Source organism: Bradysia coprophila, unplaced genomic scaffold, assembly GCF_014529535.1.
Source record: "Bradysia coprophila strain Holo2 unplaced genomic scaffold, BU_Bcop_v1 contig_732, whole genome shotgun sequence".
Taxonomy (NCBI): domain Eukaryota; kingdom Metazoa; phylum Arthropoda; class Insecta; order Diptera; family Sciaridae; genus Bradysia; species Bradysia coprophila.
Window position 1 is genome coordinate 609,342 of NW_023503972.1, and position 24,757 is coordinate 634,098.

At 35.2% G+C, this 24,757-nt stretch overlaps 1 protein-coding gene across 1 annotated transcript; it reads right to left on the minus strand.

Annotated features, from left to right (window-relative positions):
• Positions 1–740: 740 nt before the first annotated feature.
• On the minus strand, positions 741–23,377 carry LOC119084484 (fasciculation and elongation protein zeta-2). The gene is made up of 5 exons (XM_037194474.1): positions 22,598–23,377; positions 3,725–4,083; positions 3,435–3,665; positions 3,278–3,367; positions 741–2,034 (listed from the first exon to the last, which is right to left on the minus strand). The coding sequence occupies exons 1-5, from the start codon at positions 23,029–23,031 to the stop codon at positions 1,952–1,954; spliced, it is 1,197 nt and encodes a 398-aa protein (XP_037050369.1). The 5' UTR covers positions 23,032–23,377; the 3' UTR covers positions 741–1,951.
• Positions 23,378–24,757: the final 1,380 nt, after the last annotated feature.

The window sequence follows — 24,757 nt, forward strand, 5'->3', positions numbered from 1 at the left end:
AATTTTTTTATCATTTTGTGCTCTTTGCCCCCCATGAGCCCCCCATGAACGAATTCAAAGTCGGCGCCTCTGTAAGGTTCCTAACCAGAACCCTTTTGCAATATGTCGTACTGAGATTGTCGATTGTTGTTGGAATACGTTGTGTCTGCACTATGAAAATTTAGCGAAATTGAGCGAAATAGTTTTCTAATTTTGACGCTGGTGCTGACGCTGGTGCTGACGCTGGTCAGTCGACTCTTATCGAGTTTTTGATACTTTTGTGTCGACCCATTTCAAAAATATTTTGAGTAGGGAAGTTATCCTAATTGGTAAATATCATGACAAAACCAAAAGCTTTAAATGGGTGTGTGGGTATTATCAGATTAAGTTTGGTTATATTATGTCGATGGTGAAATTCACGCTGTTAATTACATTCATTCATAAATAATAAACGGTTGTCTGTGTGTGTGTTTGTGTGTGCAAGCAATCTTAGATTTATGAGTGGATGCTATAACTTATTACTTTTTTTTTATCATTTAGTGAGTATGATGGCCACTGAATTGTACATACACTTAAACATTAAAAATTATTTTATCGAAAATAAATTCATTAAATGGCGGATTTGTTCGTTCGTACTATAAAACTAAACTTAATGAACTTAAAACGAAGCTTAAAAGAAAGAAAAAAACGAAAAACAAATTTATTTTACATATCACAATCACACAAAGTAGATTTCTTGAATTTTATTTGGATTTCTTTTTAAAATGTGAACATTTTCTTGAACATTTCACTTTCCACTTATAACGGTTCTTCTTCTTTAAAAAGACAATTAAGACCAGTGCCCCATGGCATTTTGAGTCCCTCATTATGCCATGTTTTAAAACCTCTATGTCATATTATTGGCCGATACCGAGCATGGGTTACTTTCTGGGAATTTTATTTCCGAAACTTTCGAACCTTTTTTGGAACATTTTCGAAATTAAGATTCCCAAAAAAGCATTGGATACTTGAAGCATTTGTTCTATGAATTTTACTTTTAATCTCTAGGATGGTAGATAATCATAATAATCTGTCAGGGTTAAGGGTTAGATGGTACACATCTTAAACGTTCCACTTCGTAGAAAATCCAAAGTCAAGATAACTATAATTGGTCTGAAATTACCAATAAAATTTTTATTGCAAAGCTTGTAGTGCCAAACAGCTCAAATTTTGGAATTTGGAACTTGTCAAGCTTTTAAAATATTTTCCTTCATTTTGCACCTCATTTTGACACTTTGGATTGTCTACGATGAGTGACGGCCTACACTGAAGGCATATCAGGGCACCAGTCGCAGCACAAATGTTTTTCGTTATCGGGTACATACAATATAATATATGTCACAGGTTTAAAATAGTGACCTTATGCCGTTGGTCCACTGGGCTATTTGTGACTTCAAATGCTTCTGTTTCAGATAGGTTTTAAGAACTATCATCTACGTTGGGATGCATAGAAATTATTTTATGTGGAAAATTTTCAAGGAATAAAATCAGGACGTGAAAGCTGTTTTATTTATACAAATGCAACATTACACTCTATTGCAATAGATAATATCATTGTTGATTGGAAATTGGCAGGGCTAAATTTTCTATCATTTTCCTATTTTTTCAGTTTTAATTTTCTTGTAACAAGAACGGTTTATGTGTCTTTCTTGTTGTCATTTTGTTTTTTTATTTTTTTATTTGTTTCGCAGGCCATTTAATATAGACAAATCTTGTTCAGCTTAAGTATAATATTTTTTGCAATTTTTTTTAGAAATATTTATTTTTCGACAGTAATTTTTAGATTAAGTCGGGAATAAGAAAAAAATTAAAATTATTCTACGCAAAGGTTGTGTGTTCTCTTCTTCTACATATTCATCTTCATTTTATTTTTACTTTAAATAATTTAAATAAAACAAAATTACAATCGAAAAAAAAACTTGGAACTTTAAATTCATGTCGGACATAGTACTTTGAGGATATAGTCAGTAAGTAGTGTTGGAACTGTAGGGCTGTCTTCATTGATGGCTTTTAAAACTGAAAAATAAAGGATTTTGATTTAGATTTTCAATTCGTTTTTAGCAACGAGGTCACAACAAAGTTAAATGGCATAGGTTTCTTCCAAGGCCGTTCAAAATGTCAATCGTCATCCACATAGAAGCCAATACAACCTCAATTTGAAGTTTTAACGAACAAATTTGTTTAACTTGCGGTTATGTTTCTGTGGATGACGGTCGGTTGTTTTCGGCCTGTCAAAATTCGTTTTTACCGTACGATGGAAGAAAAATATTTTGTTGATGTTTTTCTGTCAGCAAATCGGGGGAGCAAATTTTAATTTTCTCCCCCGAATTGTCACTTTTATTTTAGTCTTAAAATGCAGTGAATTCTATTGAATGACCTTGCAGAAGTCGGACTCGTATTCTAGAATTGTTTTCTTTGAATGTCTCTAGATACAGTTAGAGGGAGTTAAATTTCAGCCTGAATTTGCTTCAGCTGTTTGTCAGCTGATCCACACAAACATTCAAAACTGTTTATACGTCAATATTTATACGTATGATGGTTTATACGGTTTTATACGCGTGTGGTGTGCCTGACTAACTTCAACCGTATAAACAGTATTGATTGTATGTGTTGATCAGCTGAGAAACAGCTGAAGCGAATTCATGCTGAAATTTCACTGCCTCTGACTGCAGGTATTGAAACAAAAACTTCTTTTTAATTCCTCGACACTTGTGTAACATTCAAAAACCGATAACACGCACTTTTGATGTGGAAATTGCTTCAGGTACATGGTTGTGTGGGTTGTCATTTCATCGAACTTTTAGCGGTTCCTCCTGCACCCGAAACGCAACGAAAACATCAAAAAATTCACTGATCTGGTCTTTGCAATCACACCAAACATTTATGACTTTTGTCACGTGATCAATTTTGAAGTATAAAGTTAAGACTTAGTTTCTCTACACCTGTACCTTGTACTGGAAAGACTTGATCGAAAAATATTTTTATCTGCAGCCTCGAGTGCCTGAAAAAGTATCTATCACTCGGTAGCATACATATTTCTCAATTGAATTGTTAATTCTCATATTCATTCAGTTGAGTGTTTACTATAGATTACGCCTTGATGATTACTATTCGCTAGCGCGATCATAATTTGGTAAATCAAGACTGAAAATATTGAGCGGAGAAAATATTCAAAACTTTGATTGCTGTCCAGGCAAGAACGAATGGAAGTTTGAATAAGAGAAAGTAATCTATTTCGACGACGGCTGAATAAACTTACTTTTGATTATTACTTGAAGCCCTTGATTGTCTGGTGGACCACTATCCATGTGGTATGGAATGACAGTCGTAAGATATTTCGGTTCGAGACCTTCAAATAACAAAAAATCTATTAAACCCCACTCTTTGAGCCAATTGAACGTGTACGGCATCCATACCCGTTGGTTGTTTCCCTTGTGATTTGCCGCGTTTCTTTTCCACGTGAAATTGGCGTCGTTTATTTTGAACGGCCAACAGCAGTGAGATGAAAGTATTCTTCAATTCTTTTTCGTATTCCAATTCGTCGCGCAATGCCAGTTCATTGATTAGTGTTTCCGACAGTTCTCTTATTAGAATTTCCATTTCCATATAAAGTTCATTTAGTTGCGAGATCGACATGGTTCGCAGCTCTGGCAAAATAAAAACCGTTCGTCAGAACGTTTACGATTTTCCAATAAACGAAACTTACTCTCTTCATACAGCGGCGAACCTAATACTTCTTTAGCCTTTTCCATCACCTCAGACACCTCCAGAGCATCAGCCTCGGATGGTGTGGTCTCATCCATAATATCGTCAATTTCTTTGATCACTTCTTCGGCAGTTTTGATTGGTTCATTTTCGGTGTGAATACCACCAAGTATTAGAGCGTGCATATCCAAATCGTTTGCAACCGCTTCATCCTCCGAACTTAAATCGATTTCGTCAACGGGAGTTTCGGCTTGATGCTGGCCTAGTTGCAATGCTGGCATATGCATTTGTCGGGCGTACGATTTCGACCAATCGATTGGAAGTATTGATCCAAAATTTCCGGTTATGGTCCACCACATTCTGAAAATAAAAATAATTTTTTGTTTGAGCAATTGGTTAGAAGAAGACGTTTTATCCTAAATAATAATAATAATCTGCCTGAATAGCCCATCGGCATCTAAATAAGCTAGGGCTGTCGGCGACTCCCGTGAACAAGAAAAAAAAGGCCTGCATATATGCCCTAAATTCCGTCAACTAAGATAAAGACTTCACGAGACTAAAACTTCCGAAGTTACCGCTCTGGGAACTGGTTCTATTCTTCGAGATCCTTCCAGATACATTTTACTAAAAGCTACGCGACAAACCTAGTAGGAATAGAATACCGAACAACATCAATGCTTTACCGGTAAAGACCGTGCGGTACGAATAAAGCTCTGCACTCAACCGTTGAGTCTCAACGTTATTTGACTTGAACCGATTTAATCAGCTTTGTGTAGTTTACAAGTCTCACAATCGGTTCGAATCTGTCTGTGATTGAGTTTTGACCCCTCACATTAACAACTCAATCGATAAGATGAAAGACGACTCGTTATTTAGTTATTTATCCTATAATGCCTCGTCCGATAAATGTATACTCAAAGCAAAGTGAACTTTTAATTTAAAATCCGTTTTTTACACATCGACAAAACATAAGTATAGAACATTTCAAAATTAAATGGAACATCACACAGAAAAACCTGACAAGAATTTGTAATTGAAATCGTTCAACATTTTGCATTTAAAAACTAAACGATGTCACCGTACAACCGATGAAAAAGGAATGTAATAAAAACAGTCCATCATCGTTTTGCATTTATTTTTAGAGATGAACCATATGCGATGCTGCACATACAACATACATAATATTAACCATGTATAGCCAATAGCAGAGAATATTTATTGAGTTTAGTAGAGGCTGTCTGTAAAGGACGTCCGTACCTTTTTTGGTAGTCTTTGACCCCACTACGTCCATGTTTTTCCTAAACCTTTAACATTAACATAGTCCAGTTTTGTTGGTCTCTCCCCTCTGCTTAAATCTGGATAACTTTTATGGACAGCAGCTCCGTGACAACAATTTGATATAGGAGAAAATAGTCACCTTTGTTTTGGTTCTGTGAGAGGCGAAAATACACATTTTCTCGCCCGAAGTGTCACCTTTCTTTTGGTTCGGGGAGCAAATGTCTATTTTCTTTCTTGCCAAAACAAGAGGGGAGAAAATACACATTCTATCATCAGACGAGATGTCTACAATACATCATCTTCTCATGACCTTTTGAGCGGAAAAAATAAGGTTAATCACACCGCACATACGAAAAATAATTATTTCATCAACCCCGCCCATCCACCTTAACTGATGTGATAAAATCAAATTTATTTCTATTGGCTTCAGAAAGGTTAATTACCGAAGTCAAAACAAACAAGAAAAAAGATCGCTTTCCATTTGAGACCGTATTCAAACTAAATTAAATTTCACTTTCTACGGGCCTCTGTATAAACCAAAACAAATCCTGTATATACACCTCAGAGCCAGGTCCAATTAATCAGCACACAAAATATACCGGGAAGTTTATACAATCATTTTATATCAATGGACCCTGAACGTTCAACCCATTTTCCTTTCATCATCATCATCATCTTTCGACTGAATAGCACAACATATCTACATTTTAATCAAAATCATTTAACAGAATCGTTTAGTTTTTAAAAAAATGAGATCATTTGTGTGGTTGCAGTATTAAATGGATGGAGTCATAGTGCGTACGAATCTAATAAATTATGATTCTCTCATTTTAAAGTAAATAAACTGAGAAATTTTGTATATTTTCCATTTGCTTCAAAGATATTTTGAATGGGATATTGTTGATAATGAAAGCGGAGAATGAAGGGGAACATTTCCTACAGCAGCGAAATGAAAAGTAATCTAAATTTTAACAATTTCCAAGATTAGCACGGCCAGCATTATATATACATATGTGTGATATCATTATTACCATTAACGCTCAGAACATAATGTAAGCGTAAATATTTACACTTTGCCAATCATAACTGGAGTGTCTGTAATAATAACGTCTAACTCACAAAAAAAACCCAAAAACACATTCGTCGAAAATGATTGATGGCTCGTTTCGTTCCTAATGAAGCCATAGTGCCCATTCATAAATGAAACGAGAGCAGACAAAAAACATATCTCAATATTTCATCTATAATTACAACAAATGGAAATTTTCAGCTATTCCATAATGAACTGATTTTATGTGTGTATTATAGACATTTCGGCACACTTAAGAGAACTGGCAGCTGGTAGGTTAATGTACATTTTAAAACTAAAGCATGTGAAATGAAAGAGGTTTCCAATTATAAAAAATTAGCGATTGTTGCGGAAACGGCTTCTGTGAATGAGAAAGAGAAATTTTGTGAATTTGACTGTTGAATTACAAACGAAGGGTAATTGACTTTAGTAAAGTAGGTAGTGCTACATTATAGAATGTGTTTAAATAGACTTGGTAGCCGGACCATTTTTGTGAAATTGATTCTTGAAAATTTTCTAAATTCTTGAAAATTCCTAAAATTCAAGAATATTCGAGAATTTTCAAGAATTTCTTTGATTTTATTTAATTCTTGAGCATTCTCGAAAAATACTTCTGCTTAGAAGTCTCTTCTCAGGTTTGTCAACAAACAATGCCAGCAAAGATTTAGTAACTCAAATAAGTTTTGACTAACTCGGCTGCTTTCCGTTACTCGATTGAGTTGCCAGTGTGAGGGGATAAAACCGAACCGCAGACAGATTTGAACCGATTGTCAGAACAACTGTAAACAAAAAGTTTAGAGAATCGTTTCAAGTCAAGTGTAAAGCTTATCGGCTAAAGTATTGTTGAGAGAATCGATATTCGACTCGCACACACGCAACCGATTGTCAGAACAAGTGTAGCACAAAGGTAGTTCTACGCGCTGATTGAACGTTAATCTCGATCAAATCCTTTTTGGAAAGGAAGAGCTGTTAAGCTTATGGCAGGTAAGCTCTCTAATCTAAACAAATGTTATTCTGTCAGAACAAGTGTAAACAAAAAGTTGAATGAATTGTTTCGAGTCCAGTTAAGTTGAGTCTATAGATTTTCGAACGGGTGACCGGCAACAGCATTGTTGGAAGAATCATTGTCGCTAGGTTTGTCGCTCAGCTTTCCGTTAGAACAGTAAAATATTTCTGTAATGAACAGTGTCTCAAAGACCATAAGAGCCATAAGCAGCAAAACTAGCATACTAATGACCTAACCACAAACCCTCCGTTGGGTGTTGAGGCAGATTATTATATATTTCTTAGCTAAGATCCACTTGGTACAGATTCATAGTTTTATGACCGCCATGTGTTGTCTTTCCTATCGATTAGATCATTGGTTAGTCACACAATCTACAGACTAGAATTAAATGCTAAAAAATAAAATTTTACGATCGGGTAAATTATAACTGTACTCGTAGCGGTTGAAATTACCATACACATATGGAAGCGTGAATCAAAACACAATTAAGACAATGAGATTTAATCTTAATGGCATATATTTCATCAGCGGAAGTTTTATCGTTATTAAAAATGTTCGTATGGTAGCGAACAAGCCAGCATCATGTTAAGTAGGAAATGGAATCTACATGGTTCATACGCATAAAACCGAGCACAAAACTATGTCAACCATTTAGTGTACTGGAATTTTGTTACAACATCGACATATTTTAGAAATGGGAAAGCTAAATTGAGGTATAATGCATACCGTCGAAACATTGAGGAAATGAGTTCAACGGTTTGCAAACAAAATAATCGAATGAAAACTCGGTTACGATAACCTACATTCATGTAGGAAAGTTGTAACAATGAACGTTTTAGTATCATTATCGACCGTATCTTCCTTAACTATGAAGTTATAAAAGTGCATCACAAAATATAAATAAGTTAGCAACAGATACAGTAGACGCTGTTAGCGACGGAGACCACAATTGATTATCTATGATGTTTTCCCGCAAAACGTCAATAACCACATTTTATATGACTAAGCATCCACGGGGCTAGGCAAAGATAAACTTTTAATAAATAAACAGGGGTCCAACGCAATTAAAAATCATCCCAAATTTCAGTGTTTGCTTGATGAAACTAAGTGAATGAATGGAAGTATCGCAATCGACAAATTCTTTTTTAAATGTCAAATGTATTAAGTTGTGGCGAGATAGAATGAATATGTGAATGACAGCTGTCACCTATTGGAGAGAGTTCGGCAGAATTACATACACAATAGATTCTATTCTCACTATCGGGTGCTAGTTGACATTACACGTGCATTCTACATTGCCACCGGCGTATCAACTTATCATTTCAGTTTTGCTTCAACGACTTCGACAATATGACGAAATTTTTTCGTCAGTTTTTTGAACTTGGTGAGCTAAGGGAAAAGAAATTTTGGAAATTGAAATTGAGGTTAAAGAATTATTCAAAGTGGTGGGATGTCTGAGCCCTGCATTACTAAATTTAATATTGACAGAGTACACATCCAGTGACTATTTTTAGTGTCATTACTATACAGTAGATGTAATAATAGCTGCTATAGATCGATTGTACATTGTAAATATTGATGACACTATTTGATTTCATTGTCTGCCGTTTGAAATTGCTTTTTTATTGCATTTCTTATTACTACTTAATTAAACTTAATTAAAATAAACTACACATTGCTTTTGAGGTCGTTCGATGGCTGATTGACATTCCACTTACTTGGGTATATTGGATCTTCTTTGGTGTTAAAATAGCGAATAGCCTTTGAAATTCAATCCAAAGAGAATTGAATATTCATGAGTATTATATGTGTACTATATGTCAGTAAACTATTGAGGGTATTATTCCAATAACACACCTACCGTAGGTACTAGAGAGGTGTATTAACATCGGATATATTCTGCCCATTTCTAATCAATATCATTGAATCGTACCTAGTACCTATCGTGTAAAATGCAATATCACTTGTAAGCAGTACATTTCGCGACGCTCACAACAGTTACAAGTAAGTCAATTTATTCATTTTTTACAGGTTTAGCAATTTAATTTATGTTACAACATGAATGACATTAGCTGTGTCCCATGTCATTCTGGCACAAGTTGATTCGAAAGGTAAACGGAATCAATAATGCGAAAAGCAGTAAAATCTGATAGATACATACGATTAGGTAGTTATAGGTAGTTACTAAGACTAGAATTGAAGAGGTAAGGACGAAAAGTCACTAATTGTTTTTTTACCTGATCACTACTGGTACTGGCCTTTGATGCGCACGTATTGTTCGAGTAGCGAAGGTGAATCTTAAATTTACACTTCCGATGCAGGGTAACTGTTAGAAATTCATAGAAATCGCCAAATTTTTCCTTCTTTTCAACTGTCAATATCTTGTTGATGAATTTTACAACTAATAAGACCCTTTTTCCCCGAAAGTACCTGTAAGTACTGTTCTAATGACAACAATTTTCGTGTACATGGTGGTTTTCAATCACCTCCCACTAGCTACACAAGAATCGAGGAATTTTTTGAAAGTCATTGTGGCTTCTAGGCACCTTACTAGGCACACATACAAAAGTTCACTGGAAAATACGTCCGAACAAGACGAGCTATTGGTTGCAGAAGGGTTCGTCGTTACATCGCTTTTGTTCAATGTTATCATACATTGTTGAACAATGTTCCTTGTTACATTCGATGTTATTTACTTCAAGATGTGTTTTTACGCTACCAGAAAACGTGATGGTTTTAGGAAATATTTTAGGCCAATTTCGAATATTTTTGCGTAACGCAGGGGATTAGGGTGTCAAGTAAAACCATTACTCCCATATTATTGACATGACAATTTCATCGAGCTAAGATCTGTAAAGAGTTGTCGCTTTTGAGACAGTTATAGCTTACCAGGGCGTTGAGTCATCACGGTATGGGTTTCTCTGCTTAAGAGTTTCAGCCCTCAAAAATAACAGATTTTCCAGAGCCAATGTACTTTTCTATAAAACGGAAAATTGAACTCGAAAGGAATATGACGTTATCACTTCGTACTTATTTAATGGTTAATTAGATATTTATCGGTTTACTAATGGTAAAAAGCATTCATCTTATTGACTTCCACCTACGGCACATTCTACTCAGCTTATTAAATGGAAAGATGAAACATTTCGTAGAAGCCAATCTACGTTCCCAACGCTTTCATCCTCAATTCCACTGACAGGAAGTAGATAAACACTTCATAAAAATTGACTGAATATTAATTACGAAATTATCATCGACTCATTTTTCACTTATTAATTATCAAATAAATTCGCCGTTCGAATGTTTACACTCGAATTATGAAAGAAGTGTATCGCTCTGATATTAGTCTTGCCCAATCTGAGCTAAAGAAAGAACCACAACATAAAACAAAAAATGTTTTTGTGAAAATAAAAATGTAAAAATAATTTTCCTCTATTTTCGTAATGTGGTGATTCGATTCATGTTGATGTTATAAATATATATGTGTGTTTTGCCGTGTGTACGAGCCACAACACACTCGTATCGTGAGAATTTTCATTGAAAACTTTCTTTCTTACATAAGGTGATTTGCTGGAGTATAAATTTTAAGGAACAAAAAATGTGCTTCGAACAACAACACTCATCGATAGAGTGAGAAAATCGCCAAGTCTGCCGAAAGATTCAATGAAAAATCGCTGCGAAAATATTCGAAAATTATTTTGAATCGGAAAGGAATTTTTCAATTTTTGTTTTGTTTGAAAACTATCGTCATCAATACCTCGAAGCGATAATGTATGCAATGTTTAAAAAGACTTAACGTACAAATATTTGTTCTCTGTCAAGACATAATTCAATATTTATGTCATTAGTCAATAGGTAATGCTCGTCGTTAATTATTAGTTTCAACGAGTAATGCTCGTAATCAGCTTGTATTTGCATAAATTATGTTAATGCTAATGTCGTCGATAAGTATATACAGAATAAATTGATGATCAACGGTTTGACTATGAAATCGAGGTTGAATTATATTTATAATTTAGCATTAAAGTTGTGTGGAAAAGGCGTCTTGGGCCATTGTTATTGTGTTCAATAAATTAAGAGTATAATTTAGCCAAATGAATCAGAAGCTATGTAGGTGGATGTATAATAGATAATAAAAGTAGCAGCGATTTTTCGAAAAAAAATCTTTTTTGGCTTGCAATTAGCAAAGTACATTAAATTCCGGGGAACAAAAAATCTCGGAAAGATTAAAGCGTGAAAGTTTTCAGTTTTGGCATTGGTTGGTTTGTGTGTTTTTTTTCGGAATTGTTTGTAATAAAGAAAGTTCATTTACACCGCCATGTATTCGTTCGTGTAACACAAGTAGTTGCGTTTATGCATCTCCTACCGTCGTGTAATTGATTTTCGTATTTTATATCACTACGGTTTTACACACGCGGAATTCTGAAAACCGACATATTTTCTGTTTTTGTGTTTTACGCGAGTTCTTGATTTCTCCCTTTAAAAATACATGCAAAAATCACAAAACACTGAAAAAACACAAAACTGAAAATATGTCGGTTTTCAGAATTCCGCGAGTGTAATGGATCTATTTTGTTTTATAGTGTTCGTGCGTAAATTACACATAACAAAAATGAAAAGTCGAAGTTTGAGCAAAATTATTGTCCTCGGCTTCGCCTCGGATCAATGAAGCTCACACTTCAGTAGTAAGAAAACATCGTTTCACATTGTTTGTGTGCTTTGTAGAGCTTTCGAAAGCTTTGAGCTTCTTTTAGATTCCGTTCAAAAATTGGAATATTTGGGTGGAATGCGCAAGAAGCTTAAAGCTATCGAAAGCTCTTAAAAATCAAATTCACAAATGTTATACGGTGTTTTAATTTAACACGACAGAATATGTAAACTCAAAGTTTTATCCCTAGTTATGTAAACAACTATTGTAAGAAGACTGAAGCGATTTTTATACACTATAGTGAAACTGAACGGAGAATCGATATTCAGCAGTGGAAATGGTATAGGGGTACATAACGAAATTCATTCGAAGAATTTATCAGGAAAATGTGTGAACGACATGAACTTAGATTCCTCAAAAATCATTAATCATACAATCATTCCACTGACGACTAACGAAAGAACTCAGCAGTACCAAGACGAAACGATGTTTCGTGATTCAATTTAGCTGTGAATAACTTAATGACATGACTAACAGTTAGGCTGCAAGACAATGTTATTAGTGGAAGATTTTTTTTTCTTTTTTAATTTCCAAACGCACATATGGTTCTCATAAGTGTTCACACATCGACAAGAAATTATTCTGTTTTTTTTTATGTTCGAAAATTGTGTGCGTGCTTTGCTCTCACAACTATTTAGGTAGAAATGTGGGTGGTTATGATTTTCAGTTAAAACAAGAAATGAGCTGAAAATAATAATAATATTTGCAAGGTCAAACGAATTGTGGCTTTTGGTTTGACTTTTTTTTTCGTTTATACATTTTTCTTCATTCGGGTAATAAGCAATAAAATATGGATATGGGTGGTAACAGCATGCGTCATTGTTTTAATGTTTTTTTTTGTTTTAAGTGAATTGAACTCAACCTTTGAGTGAATTGATGGAATCGTGGTGTAGAAAACGTTTTTCACTTAAACAGTTAGAATCTCAGGTGTACTAACAACACTGCACATTACAGTGTGTTAACTGCACTCAACGATTTGTATGTATAGTTGGAAAATGCTTCACTTCGCTCCATGGTTTTGAGTGAGTTGAGTGAGTACTTGACATAAGGACTTTTAAATCGATGTAGCTGCAAAATTAATTACGATAGAAAATAGATGAAAAATACTGGTTTGGGCATGAAATGTTTGTTTCTGAGCAAAATGTGAAGGCTTGAATTAGAAATGAAAGTCTAATATAGTAGGTATGCTGTGATAGTCCAAGTAAACAAACCAACATAGGTAACATTGGATGCTGTGAAAGCAACTCATTGTGATACATTAACATTGTGAACAAAGCAAACTCCCTTGAACAACAGGCGTCGGAAGGGCAAGTTGCTCACTTGGGAGTTTGCCTTTATCACAAAATTGTTTCTGAATTACTGTATTACGTAGCAACATCCAATGTAACCTGTTTCACTGCCAACCACATGCGAAAGATAAATTTCACACAAAATCGATCATTTTCGCAGGTGGCAAGTTGCTGTGTAATGTTCAACTTTCGCATGGGACAGGCAGACAGGCTTTTTCTAACCACTAAGTGATTCAGTATTCCCTATTTGTCATTTAATGGCTGACACGTTACCATAATAAGGTCAAAATCTTCTTCTTTTAGTTAGTCCTGACAATCATGACTAAGACTAACAGTTTCGTCTATGGATCGAAGCACGTGTACTAGATTCCAAGTAAAACGAGCCATCAGAACAGTCGGAGCGTTTGCTGCGACTGAGCCCCGTACAAACCCGTAAATCTATTGCGTACGTGACCCTAGGGCGTCTGTCACCCTACTTTGACCGTAAGCCTATTGCGCCGGTTAATGTAGTTAAAGTAAAATTATTATGAAATGTGTACATCTTAAAAATTGCGCATAGCGCAATTACGAAGCCCCGTACGACGTTCCTTTCAAATGAAACAAAAATTTCAAATCGCCCTAAAATTTTATTTTTTGAAGGGCCTAGTATCGGCCTCAGTCCGAGGACCCAAATTTAAAATTTTTTTCAACAACATTCTATTCGGCCTTTGATTACCTCCCAAATGAAACAAAAATTACGAAAAACAGGTGAAATTTACTCGAGTTATATGTGAAATACACATAGGGCCCTAGTAGCATTTCACTTCTAAGGCCCTAACTCACGGTCCACTCACCCGATTTAAAAAAAACTTTTGTTTCCTGGATTGGTATTGACAATACCTATCATTTGCCGTGTCATTTACATTTCCATCGTTTATTTTGCCATAAATATCACCAAAAGACCTTAAATCACTTAGGTGGCCCTAACTCCCGAAGGGCCGACCCGAATATGCCCATCTTCGAACTTAGCCTCACTATTTCGACTATCTTTCAGGAAAAAAAATTTTTTGAAATCGGATTTGATTTACTCAAGATATCGACGTGACAGACGGACAGACGGACAGACAAAATTTTTATTGCAGATTCGTCATCTATGAACATAGGCAAACACTTTGCCCTTACCGTCTGCTTCGAATTCCATCAATTACACACGGCATCATAATCCTATAAGCCCCTTTGTACTTCGTACGGGGCTAAAAATGCATTGATCTCATTTCATAGGGATGCACATTGTGCATTGCACAACAAGCTCCATCTATTCGAATCTAAGACACACATACGAAAATTGTCGGTTTGACTAGTGGGAAGTCGGAAGTTTGTAGCCGCCTTTCAGCTCGGGCTTTAATCTACAAAACAACAAATTCCCAAGCATAATCTACTATTATGCAACCTCTGCCCAGGTTCGACCGTGAATGTTCCGACGTTTGCATTGTTATTGAGTCGACTTGTAAATTATGTCGTCAATGCAATCCCGCTATTAATAACGATCATGGAATCATTTTCATTGCCTCGATGATTGCATTGTAGAACACACATCGACAACTTGTGTGAAATGTCTCCGATGAGGATCTTAAGATCAATAGAACTTAAAACAACAACCGAACTTTCGTTTGTTTATTATCATGTTGACGCCGATCGAGAAAATTATTTATTTTTGTTGTTTCCAATCTAATAGGAAGGAAATGAAAACGAGACACCGTCATGTATACATATAATGTGTTGTGTGTGTGTCGCTTTAGCCGAATTAAAAATACACACAGCGTATAATCAATGACTATAAAAGATCACCAAAACATATTTATTTACTCGAAATAAAGCCGGTCATAAATTAAGGCATTTAAGCGGTTCAACTTCCAAAAGTATATTTTTGGATGCGATGATGCAGTTGGGTTAGGGTTTCAGAGAAAATAAAAACACAAAAATCCTATAAAAGTAAATCTCCGAATCATGGGATAATTTGGAAAACATTTCACCTTATAATACAATTATACGACAACCAACAGCGACATTAAAAATCCGATTTTCATTTTACATTGAAATCGTTTTGATTTCAGTTTTGTGTTTACTTTAGATGCATTTGGGTTCACCAATAAATATCAGAGCGTAAAAGGAATTCAATTAGTAGAGTTACGCAACGTAGTTGGTATCACGAGACAGCGTTCAAACACATTTGTTGTTTTTCTTCACAAATTGCTAATAAGCGAAGTTGAATGATTCGAGCACAATTTTTTCTTGAAAATAACAAAATCAAATGTCGATTGACCTGCTTATTTACTCGTACATCGGCGGCACTGTTCTTGCCGTCATGAAGTATCAGTTTACACAATAAAAATTAATAGGTTCAATGTTATGTTATGGATAGCCGCTTTGTAGAAGAAAGGAAAAATATTGTGCGGGTAAAAATGATCTTTTATTAGAGTTCCCATAATGTTATTTAGCGTGATTCTGTGATGTGATGTGAAGGTCGTTCCGTACAAACAAAATTAACATTTCAAATTGACTTTCATCTATCAAAGGAATTAGACTGTTTGGATGAACGGGTGAAGTCATGGCATGATCGACGGGTCTGTTACTGGGATAATTGGTGTGACAAACGTAATTGTTGAAGAATTATTCACATACAAAGCTGTATAATTTAGAGTCGAAATCGAGAGGAAATCCAGTACATTGGGGCAATTGGTCAGGCGCAGATCCACCAATGTGTGGTCGAGGCGGTCGCCGGGGGTCAGAAGAATATTTTTACATAGAAAAAAAATTAAAACAAAAGCCGCCTGGGTCAGAAACTGTTTCTCTTCTATCCGCCTGGGTCAGAGCAAAAGCTGGATCCGCCTCTGCAATTGATGACATCGCTTCCAAATTCTTTTTTTTTTAAATCGCAACTTTGAAGCGCGTACATTTTTATAGCAAATCTCGAAGATGAAGTGAATGCCGAAGTATGTATATGCCTGTGGCTTAAGTTAATGACGAGACTTTTTTTTTTAAAAGAATTTCTCTGATGCTAGAAATCGATTTTAGATGCAAAATCAAATGAGAATGTTACTGCTTCTAACTTTAAACGGATGCTTCGAATTGTGACTGGGCTGAATTGTGCCTACCAAGTTGGTACTTTAGATCTTTAGAGCGGAGAAGAAAATAAGGAAAAGTCGTTTCGCTTCCACGTTTATGCTCACCATTGTCAGAGCTTGTCATACTAAACAATGATTCCGAGTTTTTTTTTAGCTCACTTCGCTCGCTGTTACAACCATTCCTTCACACAATTTTTTTTGAGGAAAACAATTGATTCAAATTTTGAATGGTTCGGGACGGTGAATTGGTAAGACGCGGCAGAGGCCAATTGTTATGTAAAAGAAAAACTTTTCATGTGTTCCCGGGCGCCAAATATTTTTAAGCGCCAAGGGCAATTTCAATATTTGACCGTATGAAGAGGGAGGAACTGTTGTTACCACTTTTCTATAATTTCAAACCAACTTACTGTAGTGGCATAGCTATACGAACACTAGACCCGTCCTAATTGCAAGTATTACAAAGTTCTTTCACCTAAAAACAGTTGTCCGATAACGACAAGCCCATCGTAAGTAAACAAGATAACAAACCAAGCGATGAATGGAATGGTTAAATTAGGAACGTACTCTAATTGAAAATGCTTCCGTCGTTTAGTCGTTTTGTTTGTTATCTAATCGATAAAGAATGAGAAAATATCTAAAATTGGAAAGAAAACAAAAAATTGTTAAAATTATTCCTTTACCAGCCTTTTTATCCCACTAATCCCATTACTGAGTGTTTCAGATACAAAATTTTCTGAGACAACAAAAAAGACAAAGTTTAGCTGCTTGAATGAGTTTCGAGTCAAATATTTAAATTCAAATTCAAAATTAATACAAAGAAAAAAAAAAAAAAGATTTCAACAACTGAACCGATCTTCAATGAATATAGATTTAAATCAACTGAAAATTTCAATAAAACTCGTGAAGAGCACACAATGACCCGTTCCTATTTAGTTTTCAAGTTAAACAAGTCGTTTACAATCGCTATAAATGAAAAGCAAACATTTTAAAATGCAAAAAGATTCATCATCTGCTCATCTCTGCGCAAAATATAGTTCGATTTATGAAATTGGAAATACGTTAAATGCACAGCCCACGTTCTTTCTCTAAACCTTACTGCTGACGACCAGATCTCATGCCAAAAATTAAATATTTTGATTAAATTCGGTAAAAATCGCAAAAATCAATAACCGATAGATGTATGTTCGCATGGATCAATCGATGCGGTAGAATCATTTGGTTATATATATACATTTCCAGCGTAAAATACAACCGACTGTGTGTAGTATAATATATCATCGGTTCAGTTGTGCAGCAGGTATATATATAACTATGTTATGAACCGCATAGCCATTTGTTTTGTTGTTGCAAGAAAAACGAGTTTTTTTTCGGTTTGTAAAGAAATTTATACAAAACGTGATGAGTCTCGAAATATTTCGTTTCTTTTCAAAAAAATGGATGTAGCTGTATAGCGAATATAATGTGTTTGGACAAAACGAAAAGAAATTACATTCAAAAGATCCTGAGTGCGACAAAAGATGCACAGAAACGTTTCCAGAGATAAGCAAATTGAGATTCATTACAATTATTCGTTCGTTAACTATAATTTGTGTACATCAAAGGTTCTCTGTCATATTATAGTAAGTGAATGGATTATTTATTCGAATTGAATGTGGTAACTTGTGACGCTTATAGTATCAAACGAATAACATTTCTTTACGCTCTGCTTGAAAGATAATATTTTATTCTTTGACAATATGAGCATGCAGAATGTGTGTGTACTATACACACATCGGTGGATCGGTGGAGTCGACGGTATTAAGGTCTTGATAAGTCAGCTATAAATTCTATATAAACAAAAAGTAAAACAAAAACATTCTATCTTCATATTTCCCTCATAATAACCTGTAAATGTTATACGTATGTTATAGGGTGGGTCGACATTTTACATTTTTATTTTGAGCTCAAGATGGTCCACCGAATCTTTTATGGAACAAATTTCTTCTCTTAATTGAATAGCTAAACGTAGAAAGGTGACATATCACATTAGCGACAATTTCTAATAACACGAGATTTGAATTTCTTACTGCTAAAGGTACAGGTAGATCTGTTTGTCATTTCAATTGATAAGATTTTGTAGAGTGTCTGAGATCGAGCTTTCCATTCGGACAATGTAAGACAGTACGTTAAACCGACCGTGACTTTTCGACGAAAATTTCCTTGAAAAAAGCGATCACTCGAGTACTTCAAGAGTTTTTTTCAAAAAGCTTCCTTGTTTTAGATTCTCTATAAGTTTAGCTATTCAGGCATACCTCACACGACTATATATGTCACGGGCAATGGTATCCGCAAGGAAAGTCGCTCTTTCGTATTGAAAAGTCATGGTCGGGAAAACTTACTGTCCGATTAGAGCGAGCATGAAACTAAGCGAGCAAACTCTGTTCCACGTACTATTGGCGTACTATTTCCTTCTATTGGTCCCTAGGAATCAAGAGGCCTCGATCTCCAACATGCTAAAGCTATAAAAGCTATAAACTCCAGTCCATAGTAATGGTCTCACCTCATACTTCATACGTGTCACAGTAATCAATTAGTGATGTAAGGACGCTCATTCTACTATACACAGAAAATTAAAAATGGCTTCTTAGACATGGGAAAAACGAATTGAAAAAAAAGGTTTCTTCCATAAAAGCTTTTCTCTGGAACATTCTCAGTGCAGCCAGGGGTCAGGTTTTTTTTAATTGTAAAATCCGACCCACCCTATGTGACCCGTAATGCACTATGACGATGCTATATACAATAAATTCAATTTTTCCAAATAAAGAAAGCAAAAAACTAAAATTCATTGTAAGTATACACAACACACAGTGTGATAACATTGAAAGAAACAATTTCTAATCAAATTGTTACGAGTTGAATGAATATTTTATGGTGTGCTGCCATAAACTGTGTTTGAACGTTAGCTTTTATCTATTATAACTAATGGATTTGGCACATAATTTTCGATTTAAATAATTTCTCCCATTGTCGAACCCATTGTAAATAAAACGAAAAAAAAGAGCGCAAACTTCACTATTGATTAAGTTGCAGGTTGTATAAATTTCTTTAGAATTACTTCAGCGGGAAGTTGTACATTAATTTTCGTAGCGGGTTGTTACAACGAACGATACATTTTGTTTACATTGTTGTGTATTGTATGGCGAAAAAAAAACTTTTTAGCAAAGATTTAAATTTGATTTAATTTTTTTTTGAATTTATTGGCGATTCTTTGTATGGTTCTCCAAATTTGACTCATACACGCATATCATTATAAAACTGACTTGTCGATCTAGTAAATAGATCTACCGCATATTTGTTTGAAATTGTTTGGAATATATTCGATCAATAAAGAGTGGATTGATGAAATAATTGTATAAAGTTAAATTAGGCAACGTAACAGGTCTTGAGTAATATTTAACGCACGAGTAGAATTTCAATTGTTAAGCATATTCAATGGGCTGCATAAAAGGAAAGCTTTGTTGGTCAGTCTAAAAGAATTTCGATGTTCCTTTCATTAAAAACCTTTTTCAAGTACGTTGATCTTGAACATCAAAAAATGGCATAAAAATACTCACGAATATTAGACTCGACCTTTGATACAGTGGTTGATGATTTAACAAAAAAATCTACTCAAGTTCTTGAAATTCTAAAATTTTGAGTTAAGATTCAAAATTTAAGGAATTATGGTAAATCTCCTTTCAGCATCTACAATGTAGTACATTTACATAAATGATGTGGAAATTAATGAAATGTTAGATTGTCGGTCGATTCATTTCTTTGTTCCAAAGATCAAATGAAAATTCAAATTCCACAAGTCACTGCCACTGGTTGGGTCGTTCTTCATTCAGAAAGATTATATTTTGAAAGAAATAACTCGTCTTTCTTGTTATTCTGCAGCGGTAAGTAAAATAATCCGTCCATAGAGTATGACATATGAAAAACGACGACTTACCAAAGGGATCGTAATATTATGGATAATTAATACCGATTATTTCACACAAACTTCAAAAAATCTAGGACTTCATGGATTCGTAGCACTTGATTAGATTAGAAATTTGCCAGGTCAAGTGAAGAGAAAGTCAAGATCAGAGATGTGTTGTTCCTTACTTCTTGACCTTACTTAGTCTATCGAGAAAATTTTCTAGCTCTTAAAAAGAATTTACTAAGACAGCATTTGGTCTTTCTTGGAATGACTTAATCACAAAGAATTTTTAACCATTTCCGGGGATTAGCTATGAAATCGATCATGAACTGGAGACCACCAACAACCCGACCTATGGGAAGACCAACAGAACGTTGGACAAATAGCATCAATAGAGCAGTAGGAGCAAATTGGCAGCAAGTGGCAACAGACCGTTCAAAATGGAAGGAGGAAGGGGAGGCCTACATCCAGCAGTGGATATACAATGGCTGACAAAGAAGAAGAAGAAGGAGAAGAAGAAGCCATGATTTCCTTCTACTGCTTTTATACGAAGAGAATTCACTTCGTTCCACACATCAGAAAGACTCATAACAACTCTTGATAGGCGTGTTAATTCAGCGAATAATGTGTACCATTGTACCATTTCAATTTGAATTAATTAAAACGAAAAAAATGTGAAAGTGTTAACCGTGCAATTAGTCAAGGTAATTCGACATGTCTCTGATTTCGTTGGTTCTGAGCTTTTGTGAATCCAATTTCTTTAAGTATTTGATTCTCAGAGAGTCACCTTAACTCTTAAAAAATGTTTAGCCGTTTAGCGAGACAGAAAAAAAAACTTACTGGCACGTTAAGTGTGAAATTTTAGATTTTTTTACGTATAAAAATTCACAGTTAAGTGTGCAGTCTAGAGGGTCTGACTGGCTCAGGGACTACATACAACTCATTTGTAAAAAGTCCAAATTGAAAAAAAAAATCACACAAAAGTCCAGAAGGCTCTTTGAGAATCACCCGAAGTCACAGTATAGCCAGTTCAGGCCTGGAAGTCTGATTTTGTTAACGCTGTAGAAATGGTTAGTCATCTGTTCCTTTTTTATGCCGCATCTAGTGTCAGTTGGGAACATGATATTTCTATTGTTAAAACCGGTTTTAACCGATTTAAGCTGATTTAAACAATAGAAATATCGTATTCCCCATGACACTAGATGCTAATGTGTGTTGGCCTTTGTGGTTAATCAAACTGATGAAAGGCTAAAATTTCGGGATTGTCTTGAAAAACGTTGTGTTGACCTGAAGGCGAAAGTAGGAAATTTCATTTTCTCGGGTGATTCATGGCTCTCGCTACGCTCTGGTTATAAACAACACCATCGAAATGCAATTTCCAACTTGTATCAATCGCTAGGTGATACTGTTAACTACAGAAGTAACAGATTATATGGATATGTAGATAATCTACATTGTAGATGGTGACACGCTTGCCGTTTGAAGGTTCATAATAGATTTGTGTAACTGAACAAGTTGAAATAGCAACAGAAATTATGTCATGCGTACCGACCAAATTCCTAATACAGAGATCGCCTTCACCCACAAAATTGAACCGAGCAATTTGTTTTCGCTTTTTATTATCAAAATGACATACAAAGTTTTTAACAACAACAACAACAAAATTCATCACCATACGAGTTACACCATACGGCTAAATTAAATCTATCGTGGCATAATAACGCAAATCATGACCCTATGGACTTGTATGTAGACATTATGACTGAAACATTTCATTATTTATTGATCCAAATGAAATGAGTACCGAATCTGCGCATGTGCGACAGAGAAAAAATTGATGTTATTCATGCTACATATCCCCATTTATATCCAATTTTTATGACGAACGTTTTTCTTTTCGCAAATTACACAAAAAAAAAGGCAAAGAAAACGACTGACTAGGAATGATGAGCTATTTTCATGTGAAGGTTATTAAACTGGTTCGTGTAAATATTACAATATTTTCGGACACCATCCAGTTGATCGTTCCAGATGCATATTATACGTTGGAGCTATCCAAATAAACACACGATAATCTATTATAAATTCAAGGTATCCGAGTAACTCGTATGGGCGTCATTCGGTGTGTTATATCAAAATCGATAAATGCTCCTGCTTTGTTGTCCATTGAAAAATGTTTGGAAATAATATTTTAACAACAACCGAATCGACAATGAAAAAAAAAAACCGTCAATTTTGTGTCGGTATAACAATTCAGCCAAATTTAAAATAGCCACAGCAATATATGAGATGGCTTTGAACTTGTAATACAATTTGAGGAAAGTCACGAAACGAAAATGAGAATCAGCAAAGCAGAAAATTACGCACTTGTCGAGCATTTTCTTATTATTTATGTATATTGCATATTCTACACCGAAACATCAGTGTGACGATGAGTAATACTTTTCCGGACAGAAAAAATTGGAATCTTTTCTACTTACTGGCATTCATTCATTATTTCGTCCTGACTGCGAACCTGTACGGGTGCTAAATCCTCGACCGATTGCTCATAATTGCCGAAACATTTTGTTATTTTCTCATCGAATGTGTTCACTAAATCTTCCAAACTGCCCGTAAAACCTTCCGTAAAATTGTCGACATTCTTCTCTTTGCCGACGATTGTGTTCCGATTTTGTGAATCTTTCTTCAAGCCCATATCAATGTTGATGCAATCTTTCATCGCTTCTTCCAGTAACGTAATCGGATCATTGTCATTTTCTTTTAAATTTAGATTCAGTGAATCGTTGATAGCGGCTTTTAGCGAATGATTGTTGGACGACTGAAAATCGACCGGTCCCCATTCGTCCGTTTCCTCGAACTGGGCCAAGGGGGCCTCAAATTTGAGCTCTGCCATTTTATTGGCAAGGTCCCGCATGGCAAACTGGCACACAATTTAAAACCAAACAATTTCTGCGACTTTTACACGATTATGGTTGCACTGCTAGATCTGGTTATTCGCAAAATATTCACACAGAATCTCCTTATTTTTCTTTCGGTTTAAAACTGAATGTTGCCGATAAGCACACACTTGCACTGCTTTATATTTTTTCGTTAGAAAATGTGAAAAATGTCTCACACACTCTTTTGATATTGCTGTTATGTCAAATCGTTGTATACCTCTATCTTTTCTAAAACCATTTATACACAAAACAATTTTAGAAAACGAGGTCCTACGACTTTTTCAATATATACTCGCAACGACGACCGAGAGCTGACTGAATTTGAATGGGTTCGTTGCATGAGCGAGTATAATTTCTGTGAGAGATTTTTTTTGCGCTGCAACTCTCGCGAGAGTTTTAGCAAAATTATTGAAGGGACCATCTCACGTCAACGGTTCCTTTCATTAATAGTTATTTACATGACAAAGGGAAAATATGACAGAAGTACGTTTCAGTTTGCTAAAGCTGAAAACACATGGGCAATTTTATGTTGATGTTATCGACAATTTATGCTAAGTTTTCTATTTTAATTCTATTTGTGACAGCATACAAAAATTCAAAATTTCTCCTGTTAGAACACTTGAGTTTATCCCTAGCAGCCCTAGCAGCAAACAACGACAATATGAATTTGTCACATGACTAACGTTCAGTCCTAAAATTAACTTGTTTGGTAAAAATCTTTGATTTGCAATTATGACAACAATTGTTAAAAGAGAAGATGGTGCAAAATAACACTTGCAAATGTTTCAGAACTGCCTATATATGCTAGATTTTGACAGGTTCTGCCATGTTCCAAAAGAACGTAGTGAAGAAGGCACCGAAGAAGGCAGCTGACACCCAAATTTGAATTGCTTAGGGGACATTTTCCATATAAAATTTTAGTAAAGTTCATGGAGCTGTTAATAGAAAATTTGGGTGCCACTGCCTTATTGAGCAATTCAGAAGCTCAGAAGTTTGTTAACCTTGAAGAACCAACTTTTGCTTTAGGGTGCGTGATTGAGAACTTTCGTCTGAAATTTAATTGTTCCGTAGATCCATTGTGATTGTAATTGTTATATTTGGTTGAGTGGTCTAAATTTGCGAATTATAGAAAGATTCAAATAGGAACTTCCAAATATTTTTGTTGTTGAAAGAATATTTTTACTTGCTAATTGTCTATTTACCTGAGAATCATCGGAGATTCACCGCATATTCACCGAAGATTCATCGGAGATTCACCGACGACTCATCGGTGTTTCACCGAATATTAATCAGCGATTCACTGAAGATTCATCTGCGATTCACTGAAGATTCATCTGTGTAGCACCGAATATTCATCTGTGTTTCACCGAATACTCATCAGCGATTCACTGAAGATTCATCTGCGATTCACTGAAGATTCATCTGCGATTCACTGAAGATTCATCTGCGATTCACTGAAGATTCATCTGCGATTCACTGAAGATTCATCTGCGATTCACCGAAGATTCATCTGCGATTCACCGAAGATTCATCTGCGATTCACCGAAGATTCATCTGCGATTCACCGAAGATTCATCTGTGTAGCACCGAATATTCATCTGTGTTTCACCGAAGATTCATCTGCGATTCACCGAAGATTCATCTGTGATTGACAAAAGATTCATCGGGGATCGAAACTGTGCACAGACGCTTGCTGGCATA